This window comes from Cricetulus griseus (assembly GCF_003668045.3).
Source record: "Cricetulus griseus strain 17A/GY chromosome 1 unlocalized genomic scaffold, alternate assembly CriGri-PICRH-1.0 chr1_1, whole genome shotgun sequence".
Taxonomy (NCBI): Eukaryota; Metazoa; Chordata; class Mammalia; order Rodentia; family Cricetidae; genus Cricetulus; species Cricetulus griseus.
In genome coordinates this window covers 74,959,684-74,983,339 of record NW_023276807.1, presented here as the reverse complement: position 1 = coordinate 74,983,339, position 23,656 = coordinate 74,959,684, and the positions used below count along the sequence as shown (strand labels likewise).

The 23,656-nt window shown below is 42.6% G+C and overlaps 1 protein-coding gene across 1 annotated transcript in view; it reads right to left on the bottom strand.

Moving 5' to 3' along the window:
- The window catches only part of Rrn3 (RRN3 homolog, RNA polymerase I transcription factor), a 31,443-nt gene extending 9,987 nt beyond the window's left edge, over positions 1-21,456 (bottom strand). Inside the window, exons 1-13 of the mRNA XM_027387893.2 lie at positions 21,311-21,456; positions 20,007-20,112; positions 17,550-17,606; positions 13,015-13,104; positions 12,786-12,915; positions 12,217-12,276; positions 11,413-11,476; positions 10,254-10,323; positions 9,410-9,508; positions 7,583-7,672; positions 5,166-5,304; positions 3,318-3,448; positions 20-150 (exon numbers count right to left, since the gene is read on the bottom strand). Coding sequence (XP_027243694.1) covers positions 20-150; positions 3,318-3,448; positions 5,166-5,304; positions 7,583-7,672; positions 9,410-9,508; positions 10,254-10,323; positions 11,413-11,476; positions 12,217-12,276; positions 12,786-12,915; positions 13,015-13,104; positions 17,550-17,606; positions 20,007-20,112; positions 21,311-21,393 — 1,250 coding nt within the window. The 5' untranslated portion in view covers positions 21,394-21,456. The remainder of the gene's footprint in view (positions 1-19; positions 151-3,317; positions 3,449-5,165; positions 5,305-7,582; positions 7,673-9,409; positions 9,509-10,253; positions 10,324-11,412; positions 11,477-12,216; positions 12,277-12,785; positions 12,916-13,014; positions 13,105-17,549; positions 17,607-20,006; positions 20,113-21,310) is intronic.
- Between the last annotated feature and the right edge of the window lie 2,200 nt (positions 21,457-23,656).

Sequence of the window (23,656 nt, the reverse complement as noted above, 5' to 3'; positions counted from 1 at the left end):
GGAAAATTAGGTTACTTACATAAGAGGAATAAATTTAGCTCTTGCCAAAAAGCTCCCAATGTAATTCGCAGCAGCTTGCCTGATGATGGCGGGGTTATTTGGATCCTGCAACTTTTTCCAAAGATGTTCCAAAAATGCTTCTGCAAATCCCTGTAACAAGAGGCTGCTGGCTTGATATGTCTAATGCTGAAATTATTCTGGCTTTCAGCACCCTGAAGGCATTACCTAACAATGCAATTATACTGCTAAATAAGGAATAGAGAGGTCACAGTTCTTATTTAAAAGCAAAACCCTAGTAGACCCAGCTCTCCTATCACCCCTCATCCCTTTGTGTTAGACACTGTTACCTAGAAACACTGATAACTGGGAACCCAGTGAACCACATGGGGCTAGGACTCAGGTAGGCTATTTCCATTCTCTTTGTCACCCACTACAGTCTCTCCAGGCTCATCCCCAGCCCTGTAGCAGCCGGCTACAGCCTCTCCTCCCTCCATCTCTATTCCTCCGGGACTCCAGCCATGCCTTGGCATGCATGCACCTTTCCTTCTCCCTATGGACCTTCTCAGCACACCACCCCCTTCTAACCCATCCTCATCCCTTTGTGTCAGCCCCCACACCTAGAAATACTTTCTATCCCAAAGGCCCCCAGAGGCCATACCTGAAAGGATAGGTGAGTCACATTAAGATCTCTCCATTAAGATCTCTCAGTGACAACCTGCTTGCAGGAGCCCCTCTACCTCCAACTCTGAATCCATACACAGGGTATACCTAGCCCTTTCATCTCTGTCTCTCTTCAATTTTGTAACTTAATGTACCCTACTTCTTCGATCCCCTGATCCCACCATATCTCCAACTCCCTGTGGACCCCACACCTCTAGGTGTGAACAGGATCACCTTAGATCTTTCCTGAAGGTCCCTCAGCCTTTTCTCCTAGCCTATCTCTATTCCTTCCTTTCTGCCACCCACCCACCCACCTCCAGAAGCACTTACTACAAGGCAACCCACAGCCATCACTACCTTAAGATCCAGAGAGGACAATAGCAACCAAGGAATGGAATACCCACTCAACAAAGACCAGACCAGATATAAACACCAAGAATCTCCTCAATCAATCCCAAACCCTGGATGGCTAAACACCATTGTAAAACACAAATATTAACAGTCAAGACAATACGCCTCCACCAGAACCCAGTAGCCCTGCTAGGGTAGACCCTGAGAAATGCAACACAGCTGAAGCACAAGACAAAAACTTGAAAACAGCAATTATGAATATGTTCAAGAACCTTAAAGACATGAATAAATCCCTTAACGAAGTCTGTGAAAACACAAACAGTGGAATAAAATAATTAAAACAGTTCAAGACATGAAAGTAGTAGAAAAAAAAAAAAAAGGCCAGGTGGTGTAGTGCAAACCTTTAATTACAGAAAGAGAAAAAAAAAAAAAAATCTTGGGTTAAGTCTAACTAAGCAACTGAAAGACTTACATAAAAAAAGCTTTGCACACTGAAGAAATTACCAGAAGATGGAAAGATCTCCCATGCTCATGGATCAGTATGATTACTATAGTGAAAATAGCCACTCTACAAAAAGCAGGGTTGTTGTGAAATATTTGCACACTGTGTGATTGGTGTAATGGTGTAATAAAGAGCTGAATGGGTGATGCTAGGCATGAGGTATAAACGGGATTTGGGGGAGAGAAAGGAAGAGGAGGAATCTAGGCACAGAAGGAGACACAGAAGAAGCAGGAAGGGCAATATGTGACAAAATGCAGATTAACAGAAATGGGTTAATTTAAGTTATAAGAGCTAGTTAAAAATAAGCTTAAGCTAAGCCAAGCTTTCATAATAATAAGTCTCCATGTCATTAATTTGGGAGCTGGTGGTACAGAAAAAGACTGGTTATGCAGAAGAGCTAAAGTGATCCTGAATAATAAAAGAAGTGCTGGAGGTGTCACCATCCCCAATCTCAGATGGTCCTACAGAGTTATAGTAATCAAAACTGCATGGTAATGGCACACAAACAGAAATGTTTATCACTGGAATAAAACTGAAGATCCAGATAAAAACTCACACACCGACTGACAAAGAAGCCCAAAATATACATTGGAAAAAAGTATCTTCAACAAATTGTACTAGTCAAGTCAAACTGGATGGCTACATGTAGAAGAATGCAAACAGATTCATATTAATTGCCCTGCACAAAACTCAACTACAAATGAATCAAGGACCTTAACATAAGGACAGCTACTTTGAATCTGATAAAAGAGAAAGTAGGGTATAGTCTTGAACTTATTGGCACAGGAGAAGACTTTCTGAACTGCACAGTGATAGGAAAGGCACTAACAGTAATGGAACATCATGAAATCAAAAAGTCTTTAATACTAGCACTCCGGAGGCAGAAGCAGCTGGATTTCTGAGTTCAAGGACAGACTGGTCTACAGAGCAAGTCTCAAGACAGTCAGGGCTACACAAAGAAACTCTGCCTTGGAAAAACAAACAAACAAAAAGCCCCACAAATATCTCTGGGGTCTGCAGGCCAGGGATAGCCCAGTTGGTAGAGTTTGTTTCCCTTGTAAGAGCTGGGTGTGACTCTCGGTACCACCAGAAGGAAGGAAAAGGGCACCATCTAGTGACCAAAGGCAGAATACCACCTTCAATGTATCTGTACAGTACTTGATGCTACTCCAGTTTTTAAGGGGAAAATTGTGGGATAAAGTAATAAAAGAGGCTAAAGAAACAGGCTGGGGATTAGGAGCACATACTGCTCCACAAACAAACAAACAAACAAAACAAACAAACAAAAATACGGAAGTTCACCTGCAGGGAATCTGAGGCTTTTTTTTTTTTTTTTAAATGTTTTTTTGGGCAGAGTTTCTGTGTAGCTCTGGCTATCCTAGAACTCATTCTGTAGACCAGGCTGGCCTCCAATTCAGAGATCCACATAGGTGTGAACCACCACTGCCTGGCGTGGGGCCCTCTTCTAAATGCTATGGTCACAGGTACTCACACATACCCACACACGAACATGCATAGGTACTGGGGCCCTCTTCTAAATGCTATGGTCACAGGTACTCACACATACCCACACACGAACATGCATAGGTACTCACAATTTTAAAAAAATAATAAACTTTTAGCTGGGCACGGTGGTACATGTCTCTAATCCCAGCACTTGGGAGGTAAAGGCACTCAGATTTCTGTACTCCAGGCTAGCCAGGATTAGATGAGACCCTATAAATCACACATTCACTCACTCACTCACTCACTCACTCACTCACTCACTCACTCACTCTCACTACGGCCATGCCATTTTACTTACCAATTTGAAGCTGCAAAGGAAAAACATGAAGAACTGTACATGGCAGGAAGCATGTGTGGGCAACAGGAGTTTGTCAAAGATGGATATCAGGTCACGGTATAAATCCTTTGTTTTATTGTTATCAATCTTACCTACAGAGAAAATTCAAACTTTAATTTCATAAATACATTTTTAGGGTTTTTTTTTTTTTTCAAGACAGGGTTTCTCTGTGTAACAGCCCTAGTTGTCCTGGAACTCACTCTGTAGACCAGGCTGGCCTGGACTTGAACTCACAGAGATCCTCCTGCCTCTGCCTCCACAGTGCTGAGCCTGGCCATAAATATGTATTTTAAAAGGAACACTATACTATTGAGAATCAGCATTTGAGCCGGGCAGTGGTGGCGCACGCCTTTAATCACAGCACTCTGGATTAAAGCCAGTCTCCAAAGTCACAGAGAAACCAGAGAAACTTGGAGGGGGAGAAACAGATTCAGCATTTGGGCCAGAGCTGAACATTCATGACACTGAGGGGGGAAACCCAAACAAAAGTAACACCCCCAAATTATCCATTAAGCTATGGTTACAACAGTATTTAAACAAATGGCTTTACTTTCTGTATGTATACACCTTCTGGACAAGGGTCCTAGGATCACTTAGGCTGGGCTGCAGTCAGAGTCATCTCAATGGCTCCAGGCTGTTTTATTCGGTATAATCCCGTAGTGATAAGCAAACAAGCCTGTACATCACACACTGCTGTGAAGCAACAAAAATGATCTTTCCTATTTGGGGGGCAGAGGTGGGGGTGGGGGACTGTTGTTCAAGTCAGGGTTTCAGTGAAACAGCCCTGGCTGTCCTAGAACTCACTCTGTAGACCCGGCTGGCCTAGAACTCAAGAGATCCACTTGCCTCTGCCTTCCAAGTGCTGGGATTAAAGGCGTGCACCACCACCACTCAGCATTTCTTTTTGTTTTTCAAGACAACTGTAATTCATTATGCAGTAAAGGCTGATCTTGAACTCATGCTCTTCCTGCCTCTACCTCCCACATTCTGGGATTACAGACGAGCACCACTATGCCACACTTCCAAATCTATACTGAATAAACTCATTATTTTATTTTGTTTATTTCCAGACAGAGCTTCTGTATGTATACCTACCTATCCTGAGACTTGTTCTATAGACCAGGCTGGTCTCAAACTCAGAGATCCACCTGCCTCTGCCTCCCAAGTGCTGGGATTAAAGGCATGTGCTACTATGTCCAGCTAATAAACTCATTCTTTTTTTTTTTTTTTTTTGGTTTTTCGAGACAGGGTTTCTCTGTGGCTTTGGAGTAAACTCATTCTTAAACCACAGCAAAGTGCATGGAAATGCAAGCTCTAGGCTGTTTCTTGAGGATTAGTTTGCTCAGTGATGTTAAAAAGTCTCAACACGGGGTATAATGAAGGCATCCAGCAAGGGCTTCTCAAGGAACTATACAGGTGGTCAACACACCATTCTTTTTGTTTTTTTGGTTTAGATTTGGAGCCTATCCTGGCACTCGCTCTGGAGACCAGGCTGGCTTCGAACTCACAGAGATCCTCCTGCCTCTGCCTCCCAGTGCTGGGATTAAAGGCGTATGCCACCACCATTCTTAAACTTCTTGAGCATCTCAAACACAAGGGACCTCTTCTAAAGCTGGTCAGATTCCATCTATTACCCTCTATTACACATCAGTGAAAACACAACCATCTTTGAAGTTAAATACTGGAATCTTAATCCCATTTCCCCCATTTTCAAGCTGTGTGACACTGCCATGGAAGTTGATCTGTCTGACCCTTTCTTATCTCATTCTCAAGATACTGGCCAACTATCTAGGTTACTCTGGTTGTTACCATCTACACGGCAGACATCCTCAATATAGGACAGAAGCAAGGAGAGCAGGATGTCTAGACGCTCAGCGATGGGGTGAGCCATCTGGCTAGTCCGATCCAGGTCAGCTTTCCTTTCAGGTTCAGTGTCCTCATCTTCATCCTATGAGGAAGTGAAAACTGGCATTATGAAAAGTCACTGAGAGCCGGGCAGTGGTGGCATATGCCTTTAATCCCAGTAATCAGAAGGCAGAGGCAGGCGGATCTCTGTGAGTTTGAGACCAGCCTGGTCTACAAGAGCTAGTTTCAGGACAGCCTCCAAAGCCACAGAGAAACTCCGTCTTTTTTTTTTTTTTTTTGGTTTTTCGAGACAGGGTTTCTCTGTGTAGCTTTGGAGCCTATCCTGGCACTTGCTCTGTAGACCAGGCTGGCCTCGAACTCACAGAGATCCGCCTGCCTCTGCCTCCAGAGTGCTGGGATTAAAGGCGTGCGCCACAAACGCCCGGCCAAGAAACCCAATCTTGAAAAACCAAAACCAAAACAACAAAAACAAACAAACAAAAATAAAAACCAAAAAACAAACAAACAAAACAAAACAAAAAGTCACTTGAGAGTTTGGGGAAAACTGGCTTAGGCTATCATTTCTTCTAAAAGAGAAGAGTAAATGCAGACACTGTCCCAGACTCTCATTCAGAGATGTGGTTCAAAGTCACTTTTTGAATTTTAAACAAACACCCGTCTCTTTTAACTTTTTTTTATTTGGGGGTCTGGGATATAGAACAGGTGGCAGAGTGGGATACTGGGACTGGTCCCTCATGCTCATAAGCATGTGTGCCAGCACTAAGCTGTATCCCCAGCCTTGACTCTCAGAAGATCCAAACACAACTGGCTATGCCAACAGCACATTCCCATCCTGATCTTGGTGACTTGTGTAACTGCATTGCTGGGGTCAAGTCACCAGCTGCTGCGCTGTCTGCCAACAACTTGTAGCTTCTCCAATCACAGCCTCAGAACCAATGCCAAGGAGTCAAAAGAGGCAGAGAGCCAGAGGATCCTCAGTGAGTAAAGGTGTTTGCCACCAATCCTAGTGACCAGAGTCTGATCTCCAGAATCTACATGGTAGAAGAGAACAGACTCCAGAAAGCTGCTCAAGGTACAGCTACTTCCTGCTACACCCCAGAAAACAGGCTCTCACTTAGCTTCACCCCAATTTTCTTGTTCTCTAATGCTTGGCCTCAAGAGTACCTCAATTTAGCTCAAACTCTGGGCAGTCAAGGCCCACAGGCCCACATCACACATTCCAATTAGGGAGTGAATACTTTAACGTACCTAACTGGCAAAACACTTACTAAACTGGGACACATTTTGCTTGCTGTTTCCACACAGAGGCTTGTGACTTGCAGAAACAATGAAAAAAAGTGAAACTCTTCTCCCCAAAAATAAATCTTACAGCCTTGGACATAAACTATTTATAGTCAGTAAATAACATGTCAGCACTGGGCAAGGTATCACAAGCTTGTAAACCCACAACATACTTATTTAAGGAGGTATTCTCAAGTTTGTTAAACAATATCATTTATGTATTGATGGGGAATGGTCTTCTGTATATGTTTATCTTATTGGTTGATGAATAAAACACTGTTGGCCAATAGGGCAGCAAGAAAGGTGGAACTAGGAGATGAGGAGGATTCTGGGAAACGTTGCAAGAGTCAGTTACTATGTAGGCTGCCAGAGGAGTAACACCATGCTGTGCATTACTGGGTAAGCCACAGCCTCATGGCAATACATAGATTGATAGAAATGGGTTAATAATTAAGACAAAGCTAGGCAATAGGAAGTCCAAGCCAACGGCCAACAGTTTATAATTAATATAAATATAAGTCTTGTGTGTTTATTTGGGGGCTCCAGGGCAGCTTTGGAACCGGGCAGGAAACTCTGTAACATATTTATGTATTGCCACAAGTATGTTAGGAGACACACGTATACATGCATGTGGAGGCCACAGGTTGCTTGGTTTATTCTTCCTCAGGAATGCTGTCCACCTCCAGAAAAGGGTCTCTCACTAACAATTACCCTAGACTGTCCAAATACTGTGCCAGGGGTCCTCCTGTCTGTGCCTCACTAGTGCTGGGACTTGAACACATACTACCACACCCAACGTTTTTCTCTAGGCACTAGGGGTCAAGCTTAGGTCCTTATATGGACAAGGAAAGCACTTTTCCAGGACAGCTATCCTTCCAGCCTCTCCACTGTTCTGTTTTAACACAAAGCCTTGAAAAGGCTTTAAGTAAGCCTATGAAAGGCTCTAAGCTATTAGCTGAGTTTTTCCACACTCTGAAGTGGTGAACTTCCAATGTATGCTTCTGTTAAGGATAAGAATCAAAATACAAGATAAAAATAAACAAGTTTAAACATCAACATCAGAACAAAGAGGTACTGACCATATTAAACAATCCTTCCGTGGTATCTGTCCCACAAGTCTGAGCTGCTGCCTCTTCAGCATCTTCAATATCCTGCCGGGATACACTCACCTATATCATAAAAACATAAATAAAGCAGTTAAAAATGCAGCTATTTGTAGCTGAAAATTAATCTACTGTATATACTATTGTTGTGAAATACTACTTTAACTAGGCAAAGGTGTGTTACATTTATGCTGTGGAATATTTAACTGTGTAAAGGTGTGTTACATTTGTTTGTGCTGCATTAATTATGTAATTATGTAAAGGTGTGTTACATCTGTTTCACTTTGCCTGCTGAAGGCACCCGTTCTAATAAAAAGCTGAACAGTCAATAGATAGGCAGGAGAGGGATAGGCAGGGCTGGCAGGCAGAGAGAATAAGTAGGAGGAGAAATCTAGGCAAAAGGGAAGAGGGGAGGAGAGAGGGAAAAAGAGAGGGACACGATATACCCAGGGCCACAAGCCAGGCAGACAGCAGGAAAGTAAGATATATTAGAAGAAAGAAGAGGGAGACGGAGCGGAGAGAGAGGAGATGGACAAGTAAAAGCCCCAAAACAAAATGTAGATGAAGAGAAACAGATTAAAATTAGAGCTAAGTCCTCCCTCCAGCCTGAGTGGGGAGGGAAGAAGAGGGAGCTCCTTTTTTTTACTGGACTTTTATGTTATATTCTTCCCTTTTTCTTCCACTCCATTTGGGGCCTGGGGATTTTAGTCACCTCTCCATTTGACCCCCTGGACTATCTTTTCTTTCTCTTGATTCTAACTTGTAAATAAAGAAAACATTGTTGAAAAAAATAAAGAAAAATAAGAGCTAAGGTCGAGAATTCATAACTAGTAAGTCTCTGTGTCATGATGGAAGCTGTTTGATGGCCCAAAAGAAAGCCTGCTACATACTATGTTGTTTGGTTTTTTTAGACAGGTCTCTCTACATTGCCCAGACTGTCCTGGAACTCACTGTGCACCAGGCTGACCTCAAACTCCCAGGGATGCCTCTGCCTGAGTGCTGGGATGAAAGGTTTGCACTACCACACCCAGCTTACTTTACATATTTTAAAGGGATCCATCACCATCTCACAAAGTGCTGCAACATAATGGTGGTGCAAAACACCACATAAAGAAGTTGAAACAGGGGCTGGAGAAATGGCTCAGAGGTTAAGAGCACTGACTGCTCTTCCAGAGGTCCTGAGTTCAATTCCCAGCAACCACATGGTGGCTCACAACCATCCTTTATGAGATCTGGTGCCCTCTTCTGTTGTGCAGATATACATGGAAGCAGAATGTTGTATAGAAAGAAGTTGAAACATTGTAAGGCAAGCCCTTCACCAGTGTACCTAACAGGTGTGATGTGACACTTAAACTGTTTACAATTGTCAGAAAATAGATGAAGTTCAAGCAGTATAACTAGAATGAAGCAAATAACTAGACTGTTTTCCACTGTTGTTATTTGTCCTAGTTTGTATTTTTTCTATTGCTATGAGGAGACACCATGACCATGGCAACTCTTATAAAGAAAACATTTAATCAGAGGTTCAGTCAATTATCATCATGGCAGGGAGCATGGCAGCATGTAGGCAGAAGTGGTGCTAGAGCTGAGACTGCTACATCTTGTAAGCAACAGGAAATCAACTGACTCACTGTGTAGTATCCTGAGTATATGAAAGCCCACCCCCACAGTGACACACTTCCTCCAACAAGGCCATACCCACTCCAACAAAACTGCAACTCCTAGTAGCGCCACTCCCTGAGATTATGGATTTATAATCCATAAATGAAAACAGAGAAAAAATACAGGTGATCCAATACTTACATCTAACTTGAGTAACTTTTCAATAATAAGCTCCAGAATTTCACGCCTCAAAGTTGGAAAATACACACTTATCCTTAGTAAGTTATGAACATAACATTCCTAAAGCATGAGACAGAAGATGAACAATTCAGCTCAGTATTTCAGGATAAGCAAAACATCAATTACACAAGGTTTACTTTAAATACATGAATAGAAAAGGGACTCTTAGTTCAGAAACTACACTGTTCAAATCTACATGTGTTGAGTATAATTAATCTAATCACTCCCAGTAAACATTTCTACTTAGTAATACATTAATACCTCTGCAAACTCTAGCTTTTTGTTTCCCCTTTAATTTATTCAGGGGGGGGGGTGGGAATCAAACCCAGGACCTTATGCATGCTAAGCAAGCACTCTGCCACTGACCTACATCTGCAGCCTCCCTAGTAAGTTTTCAACACAGAAGATGTTTCAGGAAAGGAATCAAGACACCAGGAGCAGTAGCAGCTCACACCTATAATCCCAGCACTTAGGAGGCCTTGAGGCTAGCCTGAGCCACACATTAGGATCCTGTTTCAGGAAATATAATAACAAAAAGAAAAGAATATGAGAGATGTTCTTCACCTTCTCTATTTATTTATTTATTTATTTATTTGAGATGTGGTCTCACACTGTAGCTCAGGCTTGCCTCAAAGTTGCCAAAGACCTCTTGCTTAACCTCCCAAGTGTCAGGATCACAGGCCTACACCACAATGGAGTCTTGAGTTTAAAAATCCAGAAAGGTATTTTTAAGATGATAATAATAGTAATAACAACAACATCTAAAATAAAGTCACAAAACAATTTTCCATGAAAAATTTCTTACCAGTGTTCTCTCTGATTTTCTCACAAATGGAAATTTGTCTACCAATATCGGCATTAGAAACCATGGTGTCCTATTAGAAAAAAAAAAAAATTCAATCCATGTTACTTGGACTTTCTAAGAACAATAAGGATATAAGAGGAAAAAAAGGAACCCTACCTCAAGCAATTAAAGGCCCAAATCAAGGAGTTTCAGAGAAAAAATCTAAAACAACTTACATAAAAATACTCTATTAGCTTTATTAGTAGCAGCACGTCAAAAGAAGGCTTTTCTTCTACCAAAGATTAACAGACTTTAGTTTAAGAACATGTACCAGAAAAAAACAAAAAAGAGCACGTATCAATATATAAGTATATTATTTAAAGAGGCAAAGTATCACTAACTTGGTATTTTTTGATGAAGGCAGGGTCTCATGTAGCCCAGACTAGTATCAAACTGTGTGTAGCCAAGGATAGCCCTGAATGCCTGATCCTCCTGCCTCTACCTTCCCAACTGTTGCGGTTCCACATATACAATACTTTTCCCCAGCTCCATTTTTAGTTAATAAAGGTATCACTGATATTCTATACTGCCAAAGAAACCCTCAAGTCTGCTGCCTTTTGATAACCGAATTTTATCCATATGGCAGTATACATACAGGTTCTCAGTGAAAGTATTTGAATATCACATCTGTTGAAGATAAAAGCAAAACCCCACCTTCTATACAAAATTGAGGTAGAAGCACTATGTGCAAATTAATTACGTTAAATAGTTAAACAGGCCCCACGTGACTCAGAGGGAAGACATTTGCCCCCAGGCCTGGCATCTGAGTTTGAGCTACAGGTATGTGGTAGAATGAAACCTACTAATAGATGTCCTCTAACCAGAACCATGGCACACTTCAACACCTGTGCCTTCACTCACACAAATTAAATCTTTAAATAAATTAATAAAATAATACAAATTAAAATAACAAACATAATGAATAAAAAACAGAAACAATTTTCAACATGTGATATCAATAAAACTGAAATAGCAATACAATGCAGTTTTTGATGCTATAACACTCTGTCATCTACTCTTCCTTCCAAAGCTGTGTGCACACATTACAAGCAGGTGACCTACTAGAACTAAGCCCCAACCTGTTAATAAACATCATAATTCAAAGTCAACAAATACTCACGATGGGACATATCTTGTTATTATTTGCAAGGCTCTATGACATGTGTCAAAATTTGAAGGAAGATCTATAAGGAAAAATTTGAAAGTGTAAACATCAAAACTAAAAATTGCAAAATCATGTTCCTAAAGCTAAACACTTTCTAACTAAAACTCATCAAAGAAGTAACTGATCAAAGAAGTAAGAATTGCAAGGTTTGCCAGGAGGTGGTGGTACACAACCTTTAGTCCCAGCACTCGGGAGGCAGAGGGAAGCAGATCTCTGGGTTCAAGGTCAGCCTGGTCTACAGAGCAAGTTCCAGAACAGCTATCAGTGTTACACAGAGAAATCCTGTCTCGAAAAACCAAACCAAACAAACAGACAGTACACTCTTATAACCCCAGCATTCAGGAAGAAGGGGCAAGAGGATCACAAATTAAGGTCCTTTTCAGCTACATAAATTTGAGGCTAGTTCAAGGATACATAAGGCCCTGTCTCCAACAAAGGGTTACTATTTATTTTAGTAACACACTTTATTTTAGTTACTGCACACTATAAATGTGTGTGTGGGGGGGGACCCAAAAACTATAAACCCAGGTGTGGTGGGTGATACATGCCTTTAATCTCAGCACACAAAGGCAGAGGTGAGTGGATCTCTCTTGAGTTCAAAGTCAGCCTGGTCTACATAGTGAGCTCCAAGACAGCCAGGCTACATAGTGAGACCCTCCCTGTCTCAAAAAACCAAAAGCTACCATTTTGTTGTCTCCTGAGTGGGGAGACATCATTTAGGATACATTTTCAAAGCTTTTTTTTTTTTTTTACACTTACCATCGTCTTCATCATCAGAATCTGAAACATCTATGCCACCTTCCTTAATGATAACCCGGGCTTTGAAGGAAAAAGAAAATTTGTTATTCTATCATGGGCAAAATCAAGGAATAGAAAATTTTAAAGGCAGGGGTGGCTGGAAAGATAGCTTAGTGATTAAGAGCACTGGCTTCAAAGGAGCAGATTGCCACACCCACATGATGGCTCACAAATGTCTTTGAACTCTAGTTCAAAGGGATCTGACGCCCTCTTCAGCCTCTTTGGGCATTGTACACAGGGCACATATACATACATGCAGAAAAAGCACACACACCAAAAAACTAAAATTAAGTAAGTCACATCAACAGACATACTTCCTGCCTATGATACTCAGTGCCATCCCGTCACAGGCTCTGCAGGCAAAGCAGAGTGGCATTAGGCAAAGCAAAAATGGCATTAGGACCTTAGACCACAACTGTGAGCCAAACAAACTATTGTCTTTAGAATAAGGAAGGTAAGAGCAGAGAAAGCAAAAGGGAGGGGAGAGGAAGAAGAAAATACATTTTTACAAGCAAAGAATTACTACTTACGAGGTACAAAATGAGAAGCAATCATACTGAGACATGGTCTAAGGAAGACAGTCTGTGCTGACACAAGATTACCAAGAAAAGCCAAGTACTCCTCCACCACTGTCTGGCTTCTCTTCAACCAAGGCAATCTCTAGAGATGGGAGAGGAAGATGATGCAGAAGTGTAAGAGACATATACTGTTTTCAAAGTACTAAACTGTCTGCTAGTCAGTGAAATCAAGTGAACTTACCAATATGATGTTTATAAGTTGCTCAAAGTCTTTTGTCAAGTACATGACAGAGGAGCGAAATTCCAGCAGCCAGTTAATGATCTGGTCATCCTTAAGTTAGAACAAAGAAAAATCAAAAACTGTCTAAGGTTACAGGAAAGGAATGGATATACTGTGTACCAACCATCTATCAGGAACATATTTAAACTCAGGAGAACAAATATGCTTTGCTAAGACATGCCAGAGAGGCTGGCCATGGTGTGACTCCTGTAATCTCAGCATGTGTGAAGCTGAGGCTGTAAGTTCAAGGTCTGAGCTATGTACTGAGTTCTAGACAGATCTGGCTTATATACATATTAAAACAAAGGGCTAAGTGTAGGACAGTGACAATGTTCTTTCCTACCGTGTTGGGAGACACTGGATTTGACGCCTAGCACTTCCTGAACAAGCTAGGTAACTTAAGTCTGATCACCAGAAACCATGTGAATACTGAAGGCAAGAAGCCAGGACAGGGACTAGAGAGCTGGCTCAGCAGTCAAGAGCACTGGCTGTTTTTCCAGAGGACACAGGATCAAGTCCCACCATCTACACAGTGATTCACAACCATCTGTAACTCCAGTTCCAGGGGATCCAACACGCTCCTTTTTTCTTTTTTTGGTTTTTCAAGTTCAGGGTTTCTCTATGTAGCCCTGGCTGTCCTGGAACTCCTCTGCAGACCAGGCTGTCCTGGAGCTCACAGAAATATGCCTGTCTCTGCCTCCCAAACGCCACCACTACTAGGCTTCCCCTGGCTTCTTTAGGTACCAGGCATGTACACTGTGCCCAGATACACACTTAGGGAAAATACACATACAATAATTTTTTAAAAATGTGAGTCCACAAGTGGTCCTCGACTTCCACATGCACACTGCTGCATGCGTGTCCACACACAAATAATAAATTAAAAGTGAAACTTTTTAATAAAAAAGGAAATCAGCTGCTAGGCACAGTGGCACCTGTCTGTATCTCCAACATTCAGAAGTAGAGGGAGGAAGATCACACGTTTGAGACAAGACTATACCGCATAGCAAACATTATTTCCAAAAAAACAAAGACTAGACTAGACTAGAGCCCTTTCCCAGCATGCTTACATCCTAGTTCCCAACCCCCAACATTGAAAAATTAACAACTACAAGAACATAGTCAGGGCCAGCTGATTCAGCGGTGAGCCTTGAGTAGAAACAGACTACACGCAGCACTCTGAAAAAGCAGACACAACTGCTACCATCTTTACTGTGCCAAAAATCTGCAAATCAACAAACAAGTGCTGGTTTAGCAATGCACATGGCCCTGTTTTTAATCCCCAGCACAACAAAAATCACAAAACTATTATGTGATTAAAAAAAAGAAAATTGGGGCTAAGGCTGCAGAGATGGTTTAGAAGTTAAGAGCTCATACTGTTCTAGCAGAGAACCCAAGTTCAACTTCCAGGTTTCCAGCATCTACGTCAAACTCTCAACTGCCCCAAATCCTACCTCTAGAAGATCTGACATCCCGCTCACTCACCCATGAGTAAGCACACAAATATGCAACTTTTTGTTAGTTTGCTTTGAGATTGGGTCTCTGTATATAGCCCGGCTGTCCAGGAACTCCTTATGTAGATCAGGCTGGCCTCAAATTCACAGAGATCTACTTGTAACTGACTTTGCCTCTCTGCACTGGAACTAAGGGTGTGTTGCGTATATCATGCCCAGCTAAATGCATTGTTTCAAGTTAAAGATAATAAAGGATCTGCTGAGGGCTAGGTACAAGCTCTGACTTCTAGCCTCAGCATTAGGTTTAGTGTGAGAACCTGCTCACATAAAATAAGAGTACAACACAAATTGGCCCTTTGGACTCCATAAAGAAGGTAAAGGTCAAGACAGCTTGAATACTTCAGGTGCTCTTAAAGGGAGATTAATATTTCTTGCAGAGAGGAAGCACAATTTCAGAAACTGAAAGTGGATCAGTATGGCTCATATATATATATATATATATATATATATATATATATATATATATATATCAGCCAGAAGATAACTCTGGAGAGCAAAAAAGAGTCACAGAGGCCATGCATGCTGGATATATAATTAGGATGATCTGCTGACATCTGGAAAAGGGGCCCAGTGAAGGAAACACCAGAGAAAGCTCAAGGCAGCTGACCTTTCATCAGGATCTGAGAATGAGCAGTTTATTTATTTATTACAGCAGTAGCAATAGCATATGTTAATTCATTTATTCCTTACAACCACCCCACAGAGCAGGTACCACTGATCTCCATTTTACAGATGAGGGCACTAAAGTGTAAGTGCAAAAACTTGCTCACCCTTGGGAAGGAAGAGATAAATACTGTCAGATCCAATGTCCAAACAGTATTAAGAAGGTCTCCAGTCCTAAAGGAAAGACACTCAGAGGCATACAGGTGGCAAACTCGGGGAATGAAGTGTCTCTTAAGACTAAACATAGTAAAGAATGTTAGCAGCTCTACAAAAGGTTAGTCTCTACTCTTCTACAGGCATGAAGGTTTTAAGTAAGGGATGACATGCCTAGGTATGTCCTGTGGAAAGATGAGTCAGATCCCACTGTCCAGAGAACATCTATAGGAAAAAAGACAGAACTCAGCATGATCTAAAGAATAAAGAGTCACTAAAAGAATTCACACTTGCGAACACCAACAAAGTCCCACATCAAAGTTGGTTTTTGTTTTCTTTTGTTTGGCTCCAACATGAATGAAGAGATACAGAGAGTGAGAAAGTCCAGAAAGTTGACAAGGTCCCTAAATCAAGAATTGGGTAAGCAATAAACCAATTTAGCATATAGAAGGCTGCAGAGAAGGGGGTTTGCGGAAGAGATCACTCTGACTGGCCATATTAGAGCATATTAACAATGAACAGGGAGACACAATAAACAGGTAGGAAGCAAGCCTGGTGTCCACAGGAGCTACAACACATGCATTTAGGAGTTACTGAGACACAGATAGTTTGCAAAGCCTGCAGCAATCACATACACAGACTCTACTGACTAAAATGAGGGCTGGGCTGCAGAGGTAGCTGAGTGCTTAAAAGTACTTAGTACTCTTCCAAAAGTCCTGGATTCAGGTTCCAGCACCCACACAGCTGCTCACAGCTTCTGGTCTCCAGAAATACCAGGCATGCACACATATGCATGCAAGCAAAAACACTCATACACACAAAACAAAACAAAAAACCCACCCAATACCAATGTTAAGAACAGATCAAAAGGTTGGTCAGTGGTAGCCAGTACTCAGGAGGCAGAGACAGGTGGATCTCTAAGTTCAAGGCCAGCCTGGTCTACAGAGCAAAATCCAGGACAGCCAGGACTATAGAGTTTGTCATGCAAACAAGCTACCTCAAAAAAACAACAAAAAAAAACAAAAAACAAATCAAAAACCCAAACAAACAAAGAACCTACCAATAAAGTGAACAAAATAAAGTAATGAGAACACAGAAAGAAATGAAAATTTTAAGTGGATGACCAACAGTGTCGATTGCTGAATGGTATGCTGTCAAATGCCACTGAGATGATCATGTGAGACATTACTGGAAGGCCAGGAGTGGTGGCACACACCTTTAATCCCAGCATTTAGTTTGCTGAGACAAAAGAAACTCATCATTTGAGGCCAGCCTGGTCTATATAGTCAGTTCCAGAACAACTAGGGCTATGTAGAGAAACACGGTCTCTCAAGAAAGAACAAGACAAAAAATGACTGGGGGTAAAAACATGATCACTGTTAACTTTTGTCAAAGTCATTTGAGCAGTAATAAATTGACTTTAAATGTAAATAAGACAGGAGGAATGGGGGTGTGCAGACCATGAAGAGGAACAATCACAGCTAATAAGTCCTTATTTCAGGTTGGATTTCAACTCATTGAGTCTTCTTGGTTCTGCCCTCATTCTCTCTTTTTTTAAGATTTATTTTTATTTTATGGTTATGAGTGCTTTGTCTGCATGTATGTATATGTACCACATGTATGCAAGAGAGACTACAGAGTCCAGAAGAGGGCACCATATCCCCTGAAATAGCTACAGATGGTTGTCAGCTGCCATGTGGGTGCTGGGGACAGAATCTGAGTCCTCTGAAAGAAAATCAAGCGCTCTCAACCACTAGCTATCGCTCTAGCCCGCCCCCTTAAGTCACCAAGGGTATGTAGAGGGCAGTGGAAGCCCAGTTATCCGACCACTAGATGCCGGAAGTATCCGTTCCCCCATTTCTGACAACCAAGTGTTGCCAGCCATTGTTAAATGTCTGCCAGAGGGGAAACTGCTTCTGGCTGAGAAACACTGAGTTAAGTAAGATGGAATCACAGAAAGCAAGCTTGAGAGAAGAGACCAGGACCCTTGGTACAAGTATGGCAACCTGGGGTCAATCCTAGAGATCTACATGGTAGAAAGACAGAGCTAACTCCCACAAATTGTCCCCTGGCCTTCACACTTGCTGTAGCATGCACAGGTGTGCACACATGCAAAAATATACAATTAAAAGTGATAAATGAAATAAAGACAATTTTTAAAGTTACCTTTATGTCAGGGTCTGAGAGTTGGTTCTTCAACAACTCTAAGTCATTTGTCTCACCCTAAAGAGAAGAAATTAAAGTGCAATTACTATGGTTTCCTTTAAATATCAACAGAATTTTTATTATGTCTTGATATCTCATGGAATTGCAAAAGGACCTGTGGAACTTCTACTCATCACTCACAATAATAAAGTTAGGACTATACAACTTTTTGACAGAGTTTCTCTGTGGCTTTGGAGGCTGTCCTGGAACTCCCTCTGGAGACCAGGCTGGCCTTGAACTCACAGAGATCCGCCTGTCTCTGCCTCCAGAGTGCTGGGATCAAAGGCGTGTGCCACCACCACCTGGCAAGGACTATACAACTTTTAAGAATTCTTATTTAGGCAATTTGGGGACGGGTGGTGGCACACACCTTTAATCCCAGCACTTGGGAGGCAGAGGCAGGCAGATCTCTTTGAGTTCAATTCCAGCCTGTTCTACAGAGGGAGTTCCAGGACAGCTAGGGCTACTCAAAGAAACCCTGTATTAGAAAAACAGAAAAAGAAAAAAAAAAAAAAAAGAAATGAAGGGAAAAAAGGCAATCATGGTCATTTTATATGCCCATAATCCCAACTATTCAGAAAGCAAATCCAAGGCCACCCATCTGGGCAACCCCATGATAAATATAAAAAGTAAGAAACACAAAGGCTGCAACTATAGCTCAGTGGTAGAAGGCTTATCCTAGGTTCAATCCTTAATACTGCAAAGAAAAATAACTAACAACAAGGAACTTGTTGAATCAGAAGTCTAAGAAGACAAGGGAAGAGTTAACGGTCACTCGTATTCAACTACATCAGAGTGTGAACACTTGAATACTACAGCAGACACAAATGAGAATTCTCTAAGTATGAGATAACAACATTGGGATGACGTGTCAGCAAGAATTGAAGCAGCATCTATTCATAGTATAAATGGGAATAAGACTCAACCATTTATGTTTTGTCTTTAGTGATAAGATCTAGGGAAACCATTTGGCCAACACAAAACCAAAGATCTCATTTATTCTTCTAAAGTAAAGCTCAGGTAACTCCTTAAGAGTTACCTTAAGAGCCAGGCATGGGGGTGCACAGTAAGAACGCAGGTGGCTCTCTGTAAGTTCAAGGCTAGCTTAGTGTACAAAGCAGTTCTGGGCCAGCCACAGCTATACAGTAAGAACCTGTCTCAAAGAGATAAAAAATTATTTAATAGGATTATATAATTCCATGCTTGAAGCAAGAAGACTGGAGTTACATATCAGCCAGGGCTACACAGCAAGACCCTCTCATAAGTGTCAGGTGGTGGTAGTGCACACTTTTAATCCTAGCACTTGGGAGGCAGAGGCAGGAGGATCTCTGTGAGTTTGAGGTCAGACTGGTCTACTGAGTGAGTTTGAAAAAGCCAAGGCTACATAGAGAAACCCTGTCTCAAAACAAAACAAAAGCTGGGCATTGGTGGCACACTCCTTTAATCCCAGAACTCAGGAGGCAGAGGCAGTCGGATCTCTATGAGTTCGAGGACAACCTGGTCTACAGAGCTAGTTCCAGGACAGGCTCCAAAACAATACAAAGAAACCCTATCTCGAAAAAACAAAAGACAAAAACATAATAATAATAATAAAACCCCAGTTAATTAATTAATTAATTAATCAATCAGTCGGAGCTGGAGAGGTGGCTCAGCAGTTAATCACTGGCTGCTCTTCCAGAGGATCAAGGTTCAATTCCTAGCACCAGGGTTCAAGTCCCAGCATCTACATGGCAGCTCACAACTGTCTACAGTTTGCTCCTGTTCCAGGGGATCCAACACCCTCACACAGACATAAATGCAGGCAAAACACCAATGTATAAAAAATACAAATAAATTATTTTAAAAAATAAGTGAACAAAATTGTTCTAATTTTTAATTTTAGCACTTGCTAAAGTTTTCAAAGTTACTATATACAGCACTTTAAGGCATAAAACCTCAACAATCTTGTTTTGACTACTTTTAAACTTACAATATCATAGGTATCACTAAATATTCTATTTCATTATGGTATCTAAAATATTTCCCTCCCTCCGTTCTCTCATCTTTTTAGACCAGTGGTCTCAACCTATGGATCACAATCCCTTCGTGGCTGGTCTCAAATTCACAGATATCCACTTGCCTCTGCCTCTAACTACTTACCAAGCCCAGAGTAAAATTTATTTTTAGGCTATTAAAGGAGCTCAACTCGAAGTGTTTTCCAAGTATGGACAAGGTCCCAGATACAATCCCCACCACTGAGAAACCTAAATAAACGCACACACATAGTCGATAAAGTTCATTTACTATGTTTACTATGTTTGTGGTTGTTTGGGGGGGAACCTCAGGAGGAGCCCAAGGTCTTGGTAATCTGCTCTTCAGTGTAACATCTACTGTATCCTGACTAACCCAAGTCAAAACCCATAGAGTATCTCCTCATACCTTTTTGTATTTCAATAAGACTTCTGTCACAGTTCCACCAAACCGAACAGTTTTTCTTGGGGAAGAATTGAAGAAATCACTCTCTAATGCAAGCATATCTGAAAGCCTGAAGAACCAGGAATACCAGTTATTAAATTCATGACAGAGAAAAGCAGTGGACATTACTGAACCAACATCATTTTGTGTGCTGAGGCTAAAGTTCCTTAAACGGCATCCTGTTTCCAATGTTAACCCCACCAATCCGTTCTTCACTCAGTAAAACTGTATTCTCATGGCACTTAGAGTAAGAATCCAAACTCAAATTCCTAATGGGGGAATACACATGTTGAAAAACCAACACTTTGGGAGGCCAAGGCAGAATCCAGCTAGCCTAAGGCACATAGTGAGATTTTATCTCAAAATTTATTTTATTTTTTATTTTTTAAAGAGAAAGGGAAGGAAGAGAAATGAAAGAGACTCCAAATTTTCACATTAATCCTCTAAGATCCCATTTAATGGGGCCCTTGCCTAACTCTCTGATCTCACGGTAAAGCACGGTGTCCTTTCTTCCTCAAACCTGTCAAGCTGGTTCCATTTCACTTGTTACTCTGTTAGAAACACTCTTCCCACATATATACAAGGTTGAAGCCCAAATACCAAAGGCTTTCTCCACACGAACTGCGGCAGTGCTGCTCTCCATAGCGCTGACACCTAACCCATCTTACTCACTTATTGCTATCCCCTTCCCGTCCTACTCTGCTGAGTGCAAGAATGTTAGTCTCTGGATAAGCTACTGTCCCCAGTGCACACACTTACTTCATAGACAACTGTCAATATGCTAAGTGCTTTACAAGGTTTCCTTCACTTAAACAGAGACCCATTCAAAATCTAAAGGTTAACCCCAAATGTTTTATACTGATCTTACTGATTTATACTGACTAAATGCTGGACATTTAAAACTGGGTCTACTGCTCACTGCTGCAGAAAAACGTAAAACAAACTTTAGAATTCAGTTTATCACCACTGACAGCATTCACTCGGAAACCCAAAGCCCAGGGAAGGCGATCCACATCTAGGCCAAGGGAGGAAAGAAGACAGACGCAGACCACAGGCCTAGAGTCCCACAAGGGCGCCCCAAGAGTGAGTGGAAGACAAGGGAACAGACAAGACTCGGTAGTGCGTGCGGCGCCTTCGCCCTCGCTGAGGGAAAACGCGGCTCCGATGCACAAGGCCCGAGCAGGCACGCCCCGACCCCACAGTCCTCAGCACCCGGTCCTCAGCACCCCGAGCCCGGGACCCGCAGGACAAGGCCGCGTGGTTCCTACCCAGTCCCCGGCGCGCTCAGCGTGGCAGGGGCCGCAGCCGCCACATCTCCCGGCAAGCGCGTGTGGAGCAGCGGAGCCGCCATCTGGTCAGAGCAGCGGAAGCGCGGCGCCAGCCGCCGGAAGCCACGGCCTACAGCCCGCCCCGGAAGTGGCGCTGGAGAGGCAGCGAGCAGTACTTCACGGCTCCCACGGCTACGTTGGCTCCCACGGCTATGTCAGCAGCGGGCCGCCTGCCGCGCCGAGCTGGGACAGAGAGCCGAGGTCAGTCAGTGGCTGGGGTCCTCAGAACCATCTTCAGAAAGGATCCTGCCAGGGGGCCGTGTACCTGCAACCCTGACATCTGCAGGGGGGCATGTAATTGCAACTCCAGCCTCTGCAGGGGGGCGTGTACCTGCAACCCTGACCTCTGCAGGGGGCGTGCACCTGAAACCTTGACCTCTGCAAGGGGGCGTGCACCTACAACCCTGGCCTCTGCAGGGGGGCGTGTACCTACAACCCTGGCCTCTGCAGGGGGGCGTCCACCTGAAACCCTGACCTCTGCAGGGGGGCGTGTGCCTGGAACCCTGACATCTTCAGGGAAGCGTGCACCTGGAACCCTGACATCTGCAGGGGGGCGTGCACCTGGAACCCTGACCTCTGCAGGTGGATGCGGGAGGATCAGAGTGCTAGGACCGGGTTAGCCAGGAAGAAGCGTGTTAGTCCTGCCAGCCATGCAGAAAGGAAGGTCACTGGGACTCACCTGCCCACCAGCCACCCCAGCCTTCCTGGCAGACACATTGCACGCTGGCCTCCTCGAACACGCAAACAACCACGTACACACAGACGCCTCAATCATGCAGAAGAAACAAAGTCTGCACTGTGGAGAGATGTGACCGAACAAAATGCATTATCTGTACGTCATTTTAGACACACGCTAATTTTTCTCCAGGAGCAGGGAGGGTTTCTAGACAGGGTTTCTCTGTAACAGCCTTGGCTGGCCTTGAACTCACAGAGATCCTCCTGCCTCTGCCTCCCAAGTGCTGGGATTAAAGGGCATCACCAACTGGCTGCAGCAGGTACTCTTACCCACTGAGCCATTGCTTTCTTTCTTTTTTTTTTTTCTTCTGGTTTTTGGTTTGGCTTGGTTTTTGTTTTTTTGTTTGTTTGTTTGTTTGTTTTTTTTTTTGAGACAGGGTCTCCCTAGGTAGCCTTACAGAGATTCTGCTGCCTCTGCCTCCCAAATGCTGAAATTGAAGGTGTTCATCACCATAGGCCCAGACCATTTTTTTTCTAGAAAGAGATTTATTTCTGTGTGTACCTGCTTGTCTGTATGTATGCACCATGTTCATGAAGATGCCTGCAGAGCAGAGGGATTTCCTGGAACTAGCCATTGTGAGCTATCTGTCCTGAATGAATGCTGGGAACCAAACCTTGGTAGTCTTGATGGACTTTTCCTGTGATGAGTATGAAATGCCCTTTTTCATCTCTTTTGATTGCTTTTAGTTTAAAGTCTAATTTGTTAGATATTAGGATTGCTACACCAGCTTGTTTCATGGGCCCGTTTGATTGGAAAATCTTTTCCCAACCCTTTACTCTGAGGTAATGCCTGTCTTTGAAGTTGAGATGTGTTTCTTGTATACAGCAGAAGGATGGATTCTGTCTTCATATCCATTCTGTTAGCCTATGCCAGGTGTTGGTGGTGCACACCTTTAATCCCAGCACCCGGGAGGCAGAGGCAGGCAGATCTCTGTGTGTTCAAGGCCAGCCTGGTCTCCAGATCGAGTGCCAGGATAGGCTCCAAAGCTACACAGAGAAACCCTGTCTCGAAAAACCAAAAAAAAAAAAAAATTAAAACATATTTATTCAGTCTGACTAATTTGGAACAATAAAGAAAATAAACAGTAAATAATCCATCCCTGGGGTCCTAACAGGCTTAGATAGAAGACAAATGTATGCAAAACTAAATAATCTAATGAAACCAAATAATGCAATTTCCCCATCTCTAAAACACCCCAACATTCTCAGTTTGAGTTTATCATGTAAGGTAGTCAGATAAGAAGTAAATGTTTCTTCAATAGAGACATTCTCATTTAGAAGACTCAAGTCTTTTCCCACAATGATATTCCCAGGGAAATTAGAATTTTATAGGTCTACTGTTTCACTAGTTGTAGGCTAAAGAGAGTCTCTTTGGACTGTCCTTATTTGTACTAAGAAGGTAGGTTACAGGGATTGCCAGGGTAAGGACTGAAAAGCTTTAAGGCCCAAGTGGGGGCCCACAGGGAATTGTCACTGGCAGCTACATGCAGTAGCCAAAACCAGAAAAGAGTGGAAGACCTGGAGGGCACTGATCCCCAGGTGAGTGGATAC